Source organism: Coregonus clupeaformis, chromosome 11 (genome assembly GCF_020615455.1).
Source record: "Coregonus clupeaformis isolate EN_2021a chromosome 11, ASM2061545v1, whole genome shotgun sequence".
Taxonomy (NCBI): Eukaryota; Metazoa; Chordata; class Actinopteri; order Salmoniformes; family Salmonidae; genus Coregonus; species Coregonus clupeaformis.
Window position 1 is genome coordinate 17,535,076 of NC_059202.1, and position 18,634 is coordinate 17,553,709.

General features: G+C 44.8%; 1 protein-coding gene across 1 annotated transcript in view; it reads left to right on the plus strand.

Annotated features, from left to right (window-relative positions):
• LOC121577110 (lisH domain-containing protein ARMC9) overlaps positions 1-18,634 on the plus strand; it is a 109,269-nt gene that overhangs the window by 84,112 nt on the left and 6,523 nt on the right. Inside the window, exons 22-24 of the mRNA XM_045223375.1 lie at positions 1,231-1,391; positions 8,000-8,096; positions 12,554-12,756. Coding sequence (XP_045079310.1) covers positions 1,231-1,391; positions 8,000-8,096; positions 12,554-12,756 — 461 coding nt within the window. The remainder of the gene's footprint in view (positions 1-1,230; positions 1,392-7,999; positions 8,097-12,553; positions 12,757-18,634) is intronic.

Genomic DNA, 18,634 nt, shown 5'->3' on the forward strand with positions numbered 1-18,634 from the left:
CGACTAGCAACAAAAGCATAATTGGTAGTGTACCAATGTGTGCACCAACTCAGTGGTTTTGTGGTTAGGGTGTCCGCCATGAGATTGGAAGGCTGGGAATTCGACACCCTATGAGTCATGCCAAAGACAAAAAATGGTTTCCCGATGCATCTCTGTTTGACACTCAGCATTGAGAGTTAAGGCCCTGTGGTAGACTAGCGTCCTGTCTATCAAGCTGCCTCAAGCTACAGAAAGGCTCCTGCTCCTATGAGTCATTCCGGGCTACTTACTGCTAATGTAGGCTGGTTTCTACTGCCAGGATACTATAAGCGTTACTGAATGTGTTACGTAGCCTGAAATCCCAAAACCTGTTTTGCTAAAGTTCCACTTGTGTCATTGTTTTGCATGACAAGGACTGGTAAGGCGTGGAATGATAGCAAAAAAATAGACTGGTACCCAGGCTATGAGGGACTGTATGTGTGGCTGTTATTATGGTAGTGGGGGTAATGCAGTCAGTCGACAGTGCCAAAAGGAGGTCAGCCAGCCTGAATCAAACGGCAAGCAGGATGTCTCCCTCCCTCCCTGGATGTCTAGGTCCTCAGGGCTCAGGTTCTGCACCGCCATTGTTCCCCCGTTGGACTCGCTGAATCACTGGCTGAATAACCCGCTCAATCACTGGCTGAATCAGCCGAGCGACAACAATGGCCTCTGCTAGAGTTGAGGAGGTTTAGGATGTGCTGTCAGTCCATTGTGTCCAGGCGTAAGTGCCAGCGCTTCCCAGGACTAGCGATGAGAAATCAGAGGAGAAGGTATGGTCAAGTGGTACACTGTTATTATCAGGGCATTATCAGGGCATTATCAGGGCAGAGGCCAGCAGTTGTAAGCCAAAGCAGTTGAGAGTAACAGACAGTATCTCTTGGGATTCTCTAAATTGAGTATGGTAACAATAGCCTGGTCCCAGATCTGTTTGTGCTATCTAACTCCTGGTAGGCAAGACGGCACAAGCAGATCTGGGATCGGGCTATTATAATGAATGACACCTTACCTGTGGTCTGGAGGGAGATAGACCTGGGGATAAGAATGGGGTTAGAGCAGCTGCAGAGCATAACAACATGAGTTGTTTCAATCAACGAAGAAGTCAAGTGTGACTAAGACAATATCTTGTTCTATACAATTAGTCTAATGCTAAGTCAATCGGTTTAGTCTAGTATCCTTATCCTTATTGGTTGTGTGTGTGTGTGTGGTTTGTAGGGACTTCCGAGTGGGCAGCGAGGGCGACAGGGGTGGAGTAGAGTACCCCTTGAGCAGACAGAGGAGCGAGGACAGCCTGCCCCCGTCCCGCTACAGCAGCCGGCCCCCCACACGCTCCGGCAGCCGGCCCAGCACCAGCGAATCCCTGCACCACTCCATGGGTAGGTGACGCTGTATCTTCTGTGTCAGCATGGACGTGTGTGTGTGTGTGTGTGTGTGTGTGTGTGTGTGTGTGTGTGTGTGTGTGTGTGTGTGTGTCGCGTGCAGACAGCGGATATAACTTTACAATAACTTTATTGTCCATAGTCACAGCGGACAACTTTGGAAAGTAGTAGACTTCACAAACATTAAAAAGTAAACATTAATGTAGACAGTTTTTGTTACAGCGTTACATTTGTTAGCAGAGAGATTAGTGGTTGCTAGATAGCCAGGTAAAAGCTGTTGACTTTATTTAGCAATCGCTCCTACACTCTTTTGTCCAAAAATGACAAGGCGTCTCCGGTTTTGTTTACATTTTGCAATTGTGAAACGCCTTCAATGTGTAAATGACTAAAATGTAAACGTATTCACTCTCCATGTGTATTAGAAAATCACCTCGGTCAATAAATGTTTCCTATTGAACTTTGAAACAGAATAGTTATTTTGATCAGAGATAGATGATACAGGCTTTGGTTTGAAGTGTGTGAGAGTTAGCCATCAACTTAACTGATAAATTATATTGTAGAAATAACAAGATGCTTCTCTTTCACATAAATGTTTCATTGCAGTAGCCTAGATACCCGATGGGCTTCGTTGGCTTTACAGTCTTTGCACCTTAACTGTAATCTTGTCTTGCTATAAAAAGATGACCTCGTACCTTGCAGTACACTCTTAGGGAAAAAAAGTGCTATTTAGAACCTTAAAGGGTTCTTTGGCAGTCCCCATAGGAGAACCCTTTGAAAACCCCTTTTTGGTTCCATGTAGAACCCTTTCCACAGAGGGTTCTACATGGAACCAAAAACGGTTCCACCTGGAACCAAAAAGGGTTCTCCTATGGGGACAGCCGTAGAACCCCTTTTGGAACCCTTTTTTGTAAGAGTGTATATTTCCAAGAAGTGTTCCTTGTCGTTGTAGGTCGATTTCATTATGTCTGCACTACAGAGGGCTCCGTTGGTCTGATAATACAGGACTAGTAAAGCTCCACCCGCTGGCTTTCTGTCTGACACCCACTGGCTTTCTGTCCGACACCCACCCACTGGCTTTCTGTCCGACACCCACCCACTGGCTTTCTGTCTGACACCCACCCACTGGCTTTCTGTCCGGCACCCATCCACTGGCTTTCTGTTTGACACCCACCCACTGGCTTTCTGTCCGGCACCCATCCACTGGCTTTCTGTCCGGCACCCATCCACTGGCTTTCTGTTTGACACCCACCCACTGGCTTTCTGTTTGACACCCATCCACTGGCTTTCTGTCTGACACCCACTGGCTTTCTGTCTGACACCCACCCACTGGCTTTCTGTCCGACACCCACCCACTGGCTTTCTGTCCGACACCCACCCACTGGCTTTCTGTCTGACACCCACCCACTGGCTTTCTGTCCGACACCCATCCACTGGCTTTCTGTCTGACACCCATCCACTGGCTTTCTGTCCGACACCCACCCACTGGCTTTCTGTCCGACACCCACCCACTGGCTTTCTGTCTGACACCCACCCACTGGCTTTCTGTCTGACACCCACCCACTGGCTTTCTGTCTGACACCCACCCACTGGCTTTCTGTCTGACACCCACCCACTGGCTTTCTGTCCGACACCCACCCACTGGCTTTCTGTCCGACACCCACCCACTGGCTTTCTGTTTGACACCCATCCACTGGCTTTCTGTCCGGCACCCACCCACTGGCTTTCTGTTTGACACCCATCCACTGGCTTTCTGTCCGGCACCCATCCACTGGCTTTCTGTTTGACACCCACCCACTGGCTTTCTGTCCGGCACCCATCCACTGGCTTTCTGTCCGGCACCCATCCACTGGCTTTCTGTTTGACACCCACCCACTGGCTTTCTGTTTGACACCCATCCACTGGCTTTCTGTCTGACACCCACTGGCTTTCTGTCTGACACCCACCCACTGGCTTTCTGTCCGACACCCACCCACTGGCTTTCTGTCCGACACCCACCCACTGGCTTTCTGTCCGACACCCACCCACTGGCTTTCTGTCTGACACCCACCCACTGGCTTTCTGTCCGACACCCACCCACCCACTGGCTTTCTGTCCGACACCCACCCACCCACTGGCTTTCTGTCCGACACCCACCCACCCACTGGCTTTCTGTCCGACACCCACCCACTGGCTTTCTGTCCGACACCCATCCACTGGCTTTCTGTCCGGCTCACATCCGCTAACACACGTACTGGTTTTAGGCGTATGTGATGCAACTCACTTGCTAGCCATGGTTCCAGCAATTTTGTGCCCTATAAGCCATATCAAAAGGCTTAGAAAACCTAAGAAATACTTTAGGTTAAATTACCAGAGGTATTACAGACGTAGTTTTAAAGAGCAGTGTTGGAGAGACTTGCAATTATTATTGCGCTACCTTTTATAGCCTACCTTTTAGGAGTGGGACGATTTTCAGACCGAGACAAATATTTATTTATAGACAATGTAGTGAACTATAGCCTAGTCGTATTTAGGAAGTACATTTCCTTGGAATTTCAACTTTATTTAAATGAGACCACACATAGGTGCACTTGATCGCGCAGCCTAACCTTTTGGAAACCCTGTTCCAGGGCAACATATAATGACAGAAGAGAAGCTACATGTATCTAATTATAGACAAGTTGACTAACAAAATGTCGGAAATTACAAGCAGAAACATATCAAAATCAGGCAACAAAAAAAAGGAATGGTGGACCCACTGGCAAACAATCATTCAGCCATCTGACTGTAGTCTACAGCCAGAGGGTGGTGGGATGAGCGATAGGAGGACTGACTCATTGTCATGACTAGAATGGCATCAATGGAATGGAGTCAAACACGTTGTTTCCATGTGTTTGATAGCATTCCATTGATTCCATTCCAGCTACCACCATGTGCCCATCCTCCTCTGCCTACAGCTCATTTTCTATATTAGCGTGTCGGGGTCGGTTGTGGGCCTCAGATTTTCACTTTATCACATATAGACGGGTGGTTGCAGATGGGTTGTCCACTTCCTTCAGTGGTTTCACCATTCATAGATACAGTATGTCTTAAATAGTAATGGTTAGTTAGCACTTGGTTAGCACAATGACACCTTTAATGCATTTGCAAATACATTACTTGAGGGATATAGACAAGACACTCCATTTTTTTAAAATCCTCATTGTATTAGTTGGTATTCGGTTAAATTGTGGTGAATCAAAATAATAATTTGTGAATCAAAATAATAATTTGTGAATCGCCGAACTAGATGTAGCCTTTCTTTTGGATAATGTGGCTTCAAAACTAGTTTTTTAGATACGGTACTTCCAGTTGATTTAGGCATTCAATGGATGGGACATTGCAACTCAATAGATGCTAGTCAGCATGCAAAGTAAACACTTCCAAGGTAGCTAAGATAAATATGACTAAACTAGAAAAGCTACATTTCATGAAGATGTGTGGGCTTGCTTCAGCTGAATAAAAAGATGTGTAGCCTGCCATAGCCACTTGATCTTTGATATATTGAATGAGCAAATTATTTCAAAAGGCAAAAAACGTATTTGGTTGTAATGTTGAAATGTTTTACATCATGGGTGGTCAACCATCCTCCAGGAGAGATAATGGGTGCAGGTTTTTGTTCTAGCCCCCCCTCTAACAAACCACATTTTAGAAATGATCTACTCAACCAGACCTTGATAAACTGTCTCTGATGTGTTTGAGCAGACCCAGTAGCTCTCCAGACTGATGGTTGACCAGACTGTGTTTTAACCAGTTGCCTAACACGTATTCTACTTTGTGGGGGGTTAAGTGCCTTGCTCAATGACAGGAGATGGTACATGTGATCGGTGAGCAACCTCCCAGTGTACCACATTCTGCTTACTTTTTAATACGTACATAAAGTCATGGAAAAGTCATGATATTCCATCTGTTAAAATGTTGTCGAACCCTGCAATAAGGATTCCTATCATTAATATTATTTTATTTAAATAGGTGCATGTGTGTTAATGACGCTGGGGCTGTTAGGAGTGTGACATGACCTCTCCTGTCTCTCAATTCAATTTCAATTCAATTTCAATTTAAGGCCTTTAATGGCTTGATTTTGCGATTTTTACATTTTAATGCCGTCAACTGAGCGTTTGGCTAAAGGGAGAACTTAACCGTTGACTTTGCCAATTGTAAAGTCAGTAATCATGAAGTAACTTGGCACATTTGGGTAGTTTCAAACCCACCCATGAGAGTTGGTGTAACAGTAGACCAAATGTGTATCCGGTGTTTGGCCGGGAAGCGTCTGCAGTGGTCTCTCTTTCCCTCTCTCAATTCAATTCAATTTCAATTTCAATTTAAGGCCTTTATTGTATGTTAACATTGCCAAAGCAAGTGAAGTAGATAATAAACAAAAGTGAAATAAACAATAAATATGAACAGTAACATTACACTCAGAAGTTTCAAAAGAATAAAGACATTTCAAATGTCATATTATGTATATATACAGTGTTGTAACGATGTGCAAATAGTTTAAGTATAAATGGGAAAATAAATAAACATAAATATGGGTTGTATTTACAATGGTGTTTGTTCTTCACTGGTTGCCCTTTTCTTGTGGCAACAGGTCACAAATCTTGCTGCTGTGATGGCACACTGTTGTATTTCACCCAATAGATAAGGGAGTTTATCAAAATTGGGTTTGTTTTAGAATTCTTTGTGGGTCTGTGTAATCTGAGGGAAATATGTGTCTCTAATATGGTCATACATTTGGCAGGAAGTGCAGCTCAGTTTCCACCTCATTTTGTGGGCGGTGTGCACATAGCCTGTCTTCTCTTGAGAGCCAGGTCTGCCTACGGCGGCCTTTCTCAATAGCAAGGCTATGCTCACTGAGTCTGTACATAGTCAAAGCTTTCCTTAAGTTTGGGTCAGTCACAGTGGACAGGTATTCTGCCACTGTGTACTCTCTGTTTAGGGCCAAATAGCATTCTAGTTTGCTCTGTTTTTTTGTTAATTCTTTCCAATGTGTCAAGTAATTCTGTTTTTGTTTTCTCATGATTTGGTTGTGTTGTTGTCCTGGGGCTCTGTGGGGTCTGTTTGTGTTTGTGAACAGAGCCCCAGAACCAGCTTACTTAGGGGACTCTTCTCCAAGTTCATCTCTCTGTAGATGATGGCTTTGTTATGGAAGGTTTGGGAATCGAATCGGTTATAGAATTTAATGGCTTTTTTCTGGATTTAGATAATTAGCGGGTATCGGCCTAATTCTGCTCTGCATGCATTATTTGGTGTTTTTCGTTGTACACAGGGGATATTTTTGCAGAATTCTCCATGCAGAGTCTCAATTTGGTGTTTGTCCCATTTTGTGAATTCTTGGTTGGTGAGCGGACCCCAGACCTCACAACCATTAAGGGCAATGGGTTCTATAACTGATTCAAGTATTTTTCGCAAGATCCTAATTGGTATGTCGAATTTTATGTTCCTTTTGATGGCATAGAAGGCCCTCCTTGCCTTGTCTCTCAGATCGTTCACAGCTTTGTGGAAGTTACCTGTGGCGCTGATGTTTAGGCCGAGGTATGTATCGTTTTTTGTGTGCTCTAGGGCAATGGTTTCTAGATGGAATTTGTATTTGTGGTCCTGGCAACTGGACCTTTTTTGGAACACCATTATTTTTGTCTTAATGAGATTTACTGTCAGGGCCCAGGTCTGACAGAATCTGTGCAGAAGATCTAGGCGCTGCTGTAGGCCCTCCTTGGTTGGGGACAGAAGCACCAGATCATCAGCAAACAGTAGACATTTGACTTCAGATTCTAGTAGGGTGAGGCCGGGTGCTGCAGACTGTTCTAGTGCCCTCGCCAATTCGTTGATATATATGTTGAAGAGGGTGGCGCTTAAACTGCATCCCTGTCTCACCCAACGGCCCTGTGGAAAGAAATGTGTGTTTTTTTCCAATTTTAACCGCACACTTGTTGTTTGTGTACATGGATTTTATAATGTCGTATGTTTTTCCCCCAACACCACTTTCCATCAATTTGTATAGCAGACCCTCATGCCAAATTCAGTCAAAACCTTTTTTGAAATCAACAAAGCATGAGAAGACTTTGCCTTTGTTTTGGTTTGTTTGTTTGTCAATTAGGGTGTGCAGGGTGAATACGTGGTCTGTCGTTCGGTAATTTGGTAAAAAGCCAATTTGACATTTGCTCAGTACATTGTTTTCACTGAGGAAATGAACTATTCTGCTGTTAATGATAATGCAGAGGATTTTCCCAAGGTTGCTGTTGGCGCATATCCCACGGTAGTTATTGGGGTCAAATTTGTCTCCACTTTTGTGGATTGGGGTGATCAGTCCTTGGTTCCAAATATTGGGGAAGATGCCAGAGCTAAGGATGATGTTAAAGAATTTAAGTAGAGCTAATTGAAATTTGTGGTCTGTATATTTTATCATTTCATTGAGGATACCATCAACACCACAGGCCTTTTTGGTTTGGAGGGTTTGTATTTTGTCCTGTAGTTCATTCAATGTAATTGGAGAATCCAGTGGGTTCTGGTAGTCTTTAATAGTTGATTCTAAGACTCTGTGTCTCTCTCTCTGTCTCTCTCTCTCCCTCACTCTTTCTGCTCACACACAGACTCTGAGTATGGCCGTTCGTCCCAGGAGTCTGAGTTGGATGGGTCGTATGAAGGACGAAGAGCCCAGAAGGAGGAGCGCAACGGACACTCTGCCAGGTGAACACACACATACACACACTAATGTATCGACTTAAAATAACATGACTTACATGCACTCATTTACACATAAACAACACTTATATTTACATAGAGTACATCCCACACACTCATGTTTATACACTTTCTCTCTCACACACACACTAGTGGTGCCCTGGCCACCTTTAGCGGTGTCAGACTATAGGAGAGCGAGGGCAATGTGACAGTGTGACATTCTTCGCTGAGAGTGACACATCACTACTGGAATGTCTGGAGAGTCCCCCCTCTCTCTCTCTCTCTCTCTCGCGCTTTCTCTTCGTCTCTCTCTCTCTCTCTCTCTTTCTTTTAGTCTCTCTCTCTCTCTCTCTCTCTCTCTCGCTTTCTCTTCGTCTCTCTCTCTCGTTATCTTAGTCTCTCTCTCTCTCTTAGTCTCTCTCTCTCGTTCTCTTAGTCTCTCTCCCTCTCTCTTTCTCTTAGTCTCTCTCTCTTTCTCTTAGTCTCTCTCTCTTTCTCATTGTCTCTCTCTTTTCTCTATCTTTCTCTCTCCCTGGCCTCAGTACAGATGAGAGAGAGAGAGAGAGAGAGAGAGAGAGAGAGAGAGAGAGAGAGAGAGAGAGAGAGAGAGAGAGAGAGAGAGAGAGAGAGAGAGAGAGAGAGAGAGAGAGAGAGAGAGAGAGAGAGAGAGAGAGAGAGAGAGAGAGAGAGAGAGAGAGAGAGAGAGAGAGAGAGAGAGAGAGAGAGAGAGAGAGAGAGAGAGAGAGAGAGAGAGAGAGAGAGAGAGAGAGAGAGAGAGAGAGAGAGAGAGAGAGAGAGAGAGAGAGAGAGAGAGAGAGAGAGAGAGAGAGAGAGAGAGAGAGAGAGAGAGAGCTGAAGAGGGGGTGAGAATATAAAGGGGTGAGGAGGACATATAAAGAGTGGATATAGGACTAGCAGTGTTGAGAGATATGAGACCAGAGCAAGCAGTGGAAAGGAGGGAACAATGGACAGTAGACGAGAGAAGGATAAAGGGCTTGAGTCAGAGAAATCAGGGAGGAGGAGGGAATAGGAGGAAGGACTACACTAATGTTACAGGCTTTGGTTTTTTCTAACCTGGCGGTGTGTGACGTGTTTAAACGAGCAGTCAAACAACAACAAAGGGGCTCATTCAATCAGCCCTTCTTTTAGTCCAAATCCCACAGGAGCTTGACTCCTGCATGTCCCCGCGTGTAATGAGCCTAGGAAACGGCACTTTAATTAAGCGCTCTGCCAAGGGCCAATGTAAAAATGCCTGGAACTCAGCCTCACTTCAACCCTCTGTCTGCATGGAGGGCAGTTTCCTCTCTCTAGGTAGAGAGTTCAGTGGTATCAATTGTAACTGTGACTTCATTGCGGCTCAAATGCAGTGTTGTTTAGGACAGAGGCACCGTCTCTCTGTACCTACAGATAAGGGGGGCATTGCAGTTCTATAGGACTCTATTTTGGCTCCATTGTGGTGTAGAGGTTGCTACTTTTGTGGGCTCCATTTTGGTTCGACTGGGGTATCAAAGCCACAGTTTCTTGCTGAGACATGGGGTCCATTCGGCTCAACTAGCCACTCATAGGGGTCACATGATGGGCAGTTTGTAATTCCTATGATACATTATGTTGTGGTGATGATTTATAACAATGAATCAGGAATTATGTTCGGCCACTCCTCTCAGGATGTTTGTCTCATATTCTGTGTGGAATAGACACAGGAGAGTATTGCTTGATCTTTATACCAGACATCCAACACCACAAACCATTTTAAAGGGATGGAATCAGAGGCTGGGATTACAAGTCAGATCAAATACACGGAGGCCTTTTGGTGAAATTGAATCTTTCCATTCCGTATAATGTTCTTCTTCAGTGGCCTGTCAAATCACAGTATGGATCATTATGATGACAGATGGACAAATGCCAACTGCCCTGAGAGTGTCTGAAATCCAAGCCGCCTGTTTAAGTAAGGAATCAAAGAATGAACAATTATTGGCATGATTTGAAGTCATTGTCTGAAAAGATAAGACCTACTGTACTCACACACATCATTGTCTTTGAGTAGGTGCTAGATATAGATATACAGTCGTGGTCAAACATTTTGAGAATGACACAAGTATTGGTCTTCACAAAGTTCGCTGCTTCAGTGTTATGAGATATTTTTGTCAGATGTTACCATGGTATACTGAAGTATAATACAAGCATTCCATAAGTGTCAAAGGCTTTTATTGACAATTACATTAAGTTTATGCAAAGAGTCAATATTTACAGTGTTGACCCTTCTTTTTCAAGACCTCTGCAATCCACCCTGGCATGCTGTCAATTAACTTCTGGGCCACATCCTGACTGATGGCAGCCCATTCTTGTATAATCAATGCTTGGAGTTTGTCAGAATTTGTGGGTTTTTGTTTGTCCACCCGCCTCTTGAGGATCGACCACAAGTTCTCAATGAGATTAAGGTCTGGGGAGTTTCCTGGCAATGGACCCAAAATGTTGATGTTTTGTTCCCTGAGCCACTTAGTTATCACTTTTGCCTTATGGCAAGGTGCTCCATCATGCTGGAAAAGGCATTGGTCGTCACCAAACTGTTCTTGGATGGTTTGGAGAAGTTGCTCTCGGTGGATGTGTTGGTACCATTCTTTATTCATGGCTGTGTTCTTAGGCAAAATTGTGAGTGAGCCCACTCCCTTGGCTGAGAAGCAACCCCACACATGAATGGTCTCAGGATGCTTTACTGTTGGCAAGACACATGACTGATGGTAGCGCTCACCTTGTCTTCTCCGGACAAGGTGTTTTCCGGATGCCCCAAACAATCGGAAAGGGGATTCATCAGAGAAAATGACTTTACCCCAGTCCTCAGCAGTCCAATCCCTGTACCTTTTGCAGAATATCAGTCTGTCCCTGATGTTTTTCCTGGAGAGAAGTGGCTTCTTTGCTGCCCTTCTTGACACCAGGCCATCCTCCAAAAGTATTCGCCTCACTGTGCGTGCAGATGCACTCACACCTGCCTGCTGCCATTCCTGAGCAAGCTCTGCACTGGTGGTGCCCCGATCCCACAGCTGAATCAACTTTAGGAGACTGTCCTGGCGCTTGCTGGACTTTATTGGGCGCCCTGAAGCCTTCTTCACAACAATTGAACCTCTCTCCTTGAAGTTCTTGATGATCCAATAAATGGTTGATTTAGGTGCAATCTTACTAGCAGCAATATCCTTGCCTGTGAAGCCCTTTTTGTGCAAAGCAATGATGACGGCACGTGTTTCCTTGCAGGTAACCATGGTTAACAGAGGAAGAACAATGATTTCAAGTGCCACCCTCCTTTTAAAGCTTCCAGTCTGTTATTCTAACTCAATCAGCATGACAGAGTGATCTCCAGCCTTGTCCTCGTCAACACTCTCACCTGTGTTAACGAGAGAATCACTGACATGATGTTACCTGGTCCTTTTGTGGTAGGGCTGAAATGCAGTGGAAATGTTCTTTGGGGATTAAGAGGGACTTTGCAATTAATTGCAATTCATCTGATCACTCTTCATGACATTCTGGAGTATATGCAAATTGCCATCATGAAAACTGAGGCAGCAGACTTTGTGAAAATTAGTATTTGTGTCATTCTCAAAACTTTTGACCATGACTGTATACAGTATGTTTATATATATATATATATATATATATATATATATATATATATAATGTTATAGACAAACTATCATTTTCCTCCTATTTCAAAATCAAGTAATTATTTCCCACCATTTACAAATAATGGTCCTCTGTAGCTCAATTGGTAGAGCATGGCGCTTGTAACGCCAGGGTAGTGGGTTCGATCCCCGGGACCACCCATACGTAAAAATGGATGCACGCATGACTGTAAGTCGCTTTGGATAAAAGCGTCTGCTAAATGGCATATTATTATTATTGTTATTTTATTATATTATATTATTACAGTAATACGGTGATACAGTGTTACAGTGATACAGTGTTACAGTTATATGACTGAGACCACGTCTAGCCAAGCTAAAAACCATTTGACCATGTGAAGTAATGACTTGACTGCATAGCTCATCATCTTTCCCCTCCTGACCCTGTCCTCAGCAGTGAGAATGTCCCCAGGTCCTTTCCCCTCCTGACCCTGTCCTCAGCAGTGAGAATGTCCCCAGGTCCTTTCCCCTCCTGACCCTGTCCTCAACAGTGAGAATGTCCCCAGGTCCTTTCCCCTCCTGACCCTGTCCTCAGCAGTGAGAATGTCCCCAGGTCCTTTCCCCTCCTGACCCTGTCCTCAGCAGTGAGAATGTCCCCAGGTCCTTTCCCCTCCTGACCCTGTCCTCAACAGTGAGAATGTCCCCAGGTCCTTTCCCCTCCTGACCCTGTCCTCAACAGTGAGAATGTCCCCAGGTCCTTTCCCCTCCTGACCCTGTCCTCAACAGTGAGAATGACTTGACTGCATAGCTCATCTTCTAACCTTAACCTTTCCCCCCTGGCCCTGTCCTCAGCAGTGAGAATGTCCCCGGGTTTACAAGCCGGCCCAAGATTACCCGCACGCCTGAGAGTGACGCACCAGACGTGGCTCCTCGGAGGGGTCGCGTTGTCCCGCCACTGGCCCCCCAGTTCTCCCAGTCTGAGCCCCAGCAGAGCTGCAGCCGACCTGGATCAGGGGTCTCCGTCACCGTGGGAGGGCCAGGGGGCGGCAGACAGAGTGAGTGTGAACTGTGAAGTCTTACATATCACAACTGTCTTTCTAACACACACACTGACAGACAGACAGACAGACAGACAGACACTCTCTGTCACATTCCCCCTCTCATCTCTCTCTCTCACACTCTCTATCGCTCTGTCACATTCCCCCTCTCATTTCTCTCTCTCTCTCTCTCTATCTCTCTGTCACATTCCCCCTCTCATTTCTCTCTCTCTCTCTCTCTCTCTCTCTCTCTCTCTCTCTCTCTCTCTCTCTCTCTCGTCACATTCCCCCTCTCATTTCTCTCTCTCTCTGTCTCACTCTCTATCTCTCTGTCACATTCCCCCTCTCACTCTCTCTCTCTCTCTCTCTCTCTCTCTCTCTCTCTCTCTCTCTCTCTCTCTCTCTCTCTCTCTCTGTCACATTCCCCCTCTCATTTCTCTCTCTCTCTCTCTATCTCATTTCCCCTCTCATTTCTCTCTCTCTCTCTCGCCCTCTATCTCTCTGTCACATTCCCCCTCTTTTTCTATCTTACTTTTTTTCTATTTCAACTCTGTTGGGGCTCTATTTTAACAAACCAAATTGTAAATCTTAGCGCTGGCTGTGTGTCACAAATATTTGTGCTATTTTCACAGCGGGTATTATGACCGCAAGAGCTGGCGGTGGTGCGAAAGGGCTGGGTTTTGATGAAGAATAACTTGCAGATTTGTCAAGGCTTGACCCCTCACTGGCCAATCAGAACGTTCTCCATGGCTAAATATGTTGGTTGCTTCAAGTTGTGTATTTTTTTTTTTTTTTATGCACCCTACTGAGTTGTCATCAATCCCAATTCAAATGCTAGTCCATTATCGCCTAGTTTGTTAAACAGGCCTATCCATCCTTTCCCATCTTTGATAAATATGTTGAACATTTCACGTTGTTCGTAGTAAGTGCATGGCTTCAATATGGAAACATATAACTCTTCCTGGGGTCCAACCAATAAAACAACACCTTATTACACACTACTCTACCATAACATATTTACAATACAAAATCACTAATACGGCAAAATAACAATATTAAAATGTGTGTGTGTGTAGAGTGCGTCTCTTCACAGTCCGCGCTGTTCCATAAAGTGTAATTCCCACTGATATAGGGGCTAGGCCGACTTTAAATGGCATTATCTCTGAGCCATGGGCACGCCAAACATTGTCAGTAAAAAAATATTACATTCACAATTGTTAAGGCCTAAAAAGACATTCAGTAATTATAATCAAATATGAAAACGAAACAACTTGTTTTGAATAGGCTATGACTAATGCCACAAACAGAAAAAGAGTTAAGGACTCACCGTTGTACTGTTCCCAGATATAATGTTTTATAAACATCATGGAACCGTCTTACAGATCACATTCACACTTTTTACTGAAATAGCAGACGTCTCATCAATTGCATTGCATGCGAGCCATGGACGTTTTCACCATAAAGCCATGGGATGGTGAATCCTTCTAATCAGTTTGGTTTGTAATCAAATTAAACGAAAAACAAGATGTTTTTTTAAACAACAATATTTCTAAATAGGATGGGGTCAGAAGCATAATATCATAAATTGCATCTCTCATTCCATCAGCATAATGCACTGTGCACACGTAGGTCTACAGTGAAATCAGAAAGTATTCAGACCCTTTGACTTTTTCCACATTTTGTTACATTACAGCCTTATTCTAAAATTGATTCAATAGTTTTTTCCCCTCATCAATCTACACACAATACCCCATAAAGACAAAGCAAAAACAGAATTTTAGACATTTTTGCAAATGTATTAAACATAAAAAAAATGGAAATATTACATTTACATAAGTATTCAGACCCTTTACTCAGTACTTTGTTGAAGCACCTTCGGCAGCGATTACAGCCTTGAGTCTTCTTGGGTATGACGCTACAAGCTTGGCACACCTGTACTTGGGGAGTTTCTCCCATTCTTCTCTGTAGATCCTCTCAAGCTCTGTCAGGTTGGATGGGGAGCATTGCTGCACAGCTATTTTCAGGTCTCTCCAGAGATGTTCGATCGGGTTCAAGTCCGGGCTCTGGCTGGGCCACTCAAGGACATTCAGAGACTTGTCCCGAAGCCACTCCTGCGTTGTCATGGCTGTGTGCTTAGAGTTGTTGTCCTGTTGGAAGGTCAACTTTTGCCCCAGCCTGAGGTCATGAGCGCTCTGGAGCAGGTTTTCATCAAGGATCTCTTTGTACTTTGCTCCGTTCATCTTTCCCTCGATCCTGACTAGTCTCCCAGTCCCTGCTGCTGAAAAACACCCCCACAGCATGATGCTGCCACCACCATGCTTCACCGTAGGGATGGTGCCAGGTTTCCTCCAGACGTGACGCTTGGCATTCAGAGTTCAATCTTGGTTTCATCAGACCAGAGAATCTTGTTTCTCATGGTCTGAGAGTCCTTTAGGTGCCTTTTGGCAAACTCCAAGCGGGCTGTCATGTGCCTTTTTACTGAGGAGTGGCTTCCGTCTGGCCACTCTACCATAAAGGCCTGATTTGGTGGAGTGCTGCAGAGATGGTTGTCCTTCTGGAAGGTTCTCCCATCTCCACAGAGGAACTGTGGAGCTCTGTCAGTGACCATCAGGTTATTGGTCACCTCCCTGACCAAGGCCCTTCTCCCCCGATTGTTCAGTTTGGCAAGGCGGCCAGCTCTAGGAAGAGTCTTGGTGGTTCCAAACTTCTTCCATTTAAGAATGATTGAGGCCACTGTGTTCTTGGGGACCCAATGCTGCAGAAATGTTTTGGTACCCTTCCCCAGATCTGTGCCTCAACACAATCCTGTCTCGGATCTTTACGGACAATTCCTTCGACCTCATGGCTTGGTTTTTGCTCTGACATGCACTGTCAACTGTGGGACCTTATATAGACAGGTGTGTGCCTTTCCAAATCATGTCCAATCAATTGGGGTCTGCATTCCGAATGCGCTGCGCTCTCAAAATCCATGCCATTACCAACTGTGTTACCGTTAAGACCTGCTTTTTGTGGGTCTTAAAATGTCCCATTAGCGATGCATGAAATTATCACTTTTTGTTTTAAAGGACACACCTCAAATAAAAAGCTAACTGATGTTAGACAGGCAAATTGCTGAACCTGGTTCAAGGGGTGGAAAATGCTAGAGTGGCAGTTTCTATACTGAACAAAAATATAAACACAACATGTAAAGTGTTAGTCCCTTGTTTCATGAGCTGAAATAAAAAATCCCAGAATGTTTCCATATGCACAAAAAGCTTATTTCTCTCAAATGTTTTGGATACATTTGTTTACGTCCCTGTTAGTGAGCATTTCTCCTTTGCCAAGATAATCCATCCACCTGACAGGTGTGGCATATCAAGAAGCTGATTAAACAGCATGATCATTACACAGGTGCACCTTGTGCTGGTGACAATAAAGGCCACTCTAAAATGTGTAGTTTTGTCACACAACACAATGCCACAGATGTCTCATGTTTTGAGGGAGCGTGCAATTGGCATGCTGACTGAAAGAATGTCCACCAGAGCTGTTGCCAGAGAATTGAATGTTAATTTCTCTACCATAAGCTGCCTTCAATGTTGTTTTAGAGAATTTGGCAGTACGTCCAACTGGCCTCACAACCACAGACCACGTGTAACCACGCCACCCCAGGACCTCCACATCCGGCTTCACCTGCGGGATCGTCTGAGATCAGCCACCCAGACAGCTGATGAAACTGTGGGTTTGCACAATAGTAGAATTTCTGCACAAGCTGTCAGAAAGTGTCTCAAGGAAGCTCATCTGCATGCTCGTCGTCTTCACCAGGGTCTTGACCTGACTGCAGTTCGGCATCGTAACAGACTTCAGTAGGCAAATGCTCACCTTCAATGGCCACTGGCACACTGGAGAAATGTGCTCTTCAAGGATGAATCCAGGTTTCAACTGTACCGGGCAGATGGCGTCGTGTGGGCAAGCGGTTTGCTGATGTCAACATTGTGAACAGAGTGCCCCATGGTGGCTGTGGGGTTATGGTATGGGCAGGCATAAGCTACGGACAACGAACACAATTCCATTTTATCAATGGCAATTTGAATGCACAGAGATACTGTGACACGATCCTAAGGCCCATTGTCATGCCATTCATCCGCCGTCATCACCTCATGTTTCAGCATGATAATACACGGCCACATGTCACAAGGATCTGTACACAATTCCTGGAAGCTGAATATGTCCCAGTTTTTCCATGGCCTGCATACTCACCAGACATGTCACCCATTGAACATGTTTGGGATGCTCTGGATCGACGTGTATGACCGCGTGTTCCAGTTACCGCCAATATCCAGCAACTTCACACAGCCATTGAAGAGGAGTGGGACAACATTCCACAGGCCCCAATTAACATCCTGATCAACTCTATGCGAAGGAGATGTGTCTCGCTGCATGAGGCAAATGGTGGTCACACCAGATACTGACTGGTTTTCTGAAGGTATCTGTGACCAACAGATGCATATCTATATTCCCAGTCATATGAAATACATAGATTAGGGCCTAATTTATTTATTTCAGTTGACTGATTTCGTTATCAAATCAAATGTTATTGGTCACATACACATATTTAGCTGATGTTATTGCAGGTGTAGCGAAATGCTTGTATTAAAACTGTAACTCAGGAAAACCTTTGAAATTGTTGCATGTTGCGTTTATATTTTAGTTCAGTGTACATGCCAAGTTGGCAACCCATAACCCACTGGAGGATGTTGAATGTCCCCAGATTTGCACCAGGACGTTCTGGTATCATTCACTATGGGCATCTCTTTTGCAAGCCTCTCATTCGGAGCTGGCTGTTGTAGGCCAAGCCTTTAATTGGATTGGTCCTCTTGGGTGGGCGAGTGTTTTTTGTGATCAAGCCTAATCACGGGCTACTGTCAGCCTGGGTAGACAAGGAGTGGAATGATAGCACAAACAGGTACCCAGGCTGTTTCCCCAATATTTTGTAATTCCAAGGCGGTGCGCCAAAGGCTCCAAAAAACAGCGTCCTGTGCTATAAATGTTACACTTTTCTACTTAAACCAATCACAGGGAAGCACCAAATGGATTCGGAGAAGAACATATCGTCTGGCCCCGCTGGACTTTTAGCTAGAGGTCAGGAAAGTTACAGTAGCTCCTACACTCAAGGTGTGTGTGTGTGTGTGTGTGTGTGTGTGTGTGTGTGTGTGTGTGTGTGTGTGTGTGTGTGTGTGTGTGTGTGTGTGTGTGTGTGTACTTCCCTCCAGCAGTATAATATAATCAGTCAGATTTGCCATCAAAGGTTATTCAGTAGATGAGACTATCTGGATTGTTCAGAACATTTCTGTGGCTGTTCTATAACACTGAGCATGATGTGACAGAATGGCTATTTTAGCTTAATTTGTTGTGGACAGAATGGCTCTTTTAGCTCAAAAGTGTTCCGGACAGAATGGCTCTTTTATCTCAAAGGGAAGGCAGACAGACAAACAGACAGGCAGGCAGACAGGCAGACAGGCAGACAGACAGACAGACAGGCAGGCAGATAGGCAAACAGACAGGCCTATGTGTGCCTGTGGTGTGTGTGTGTCGTATTATTACACAAACTATTGTGTCATGCCTCATCTGTCAGAAGCAAAGCCATTTCAAAACTAACAAAACATGACAGCAATGTTGGCTTACGCCTTCAAATCACACACTGCTCTTATTGCACAATGACTAATGTTGGGAGAGCTTTCATCAGGTTTTACAATAGGGGGGATTCCTAAACCGTATTGACATAATGGCTGCCATAATGGCCTCCTGTAGCTCAGTTGGTAGAGCGTGGCGCTTGCAACGTCAGGGTTGTCGGTTCGATTCCCACGGGGGGCCAGTATGAAAAATGTATGCACTCACTAACTGTAAATCGCTCTGGATT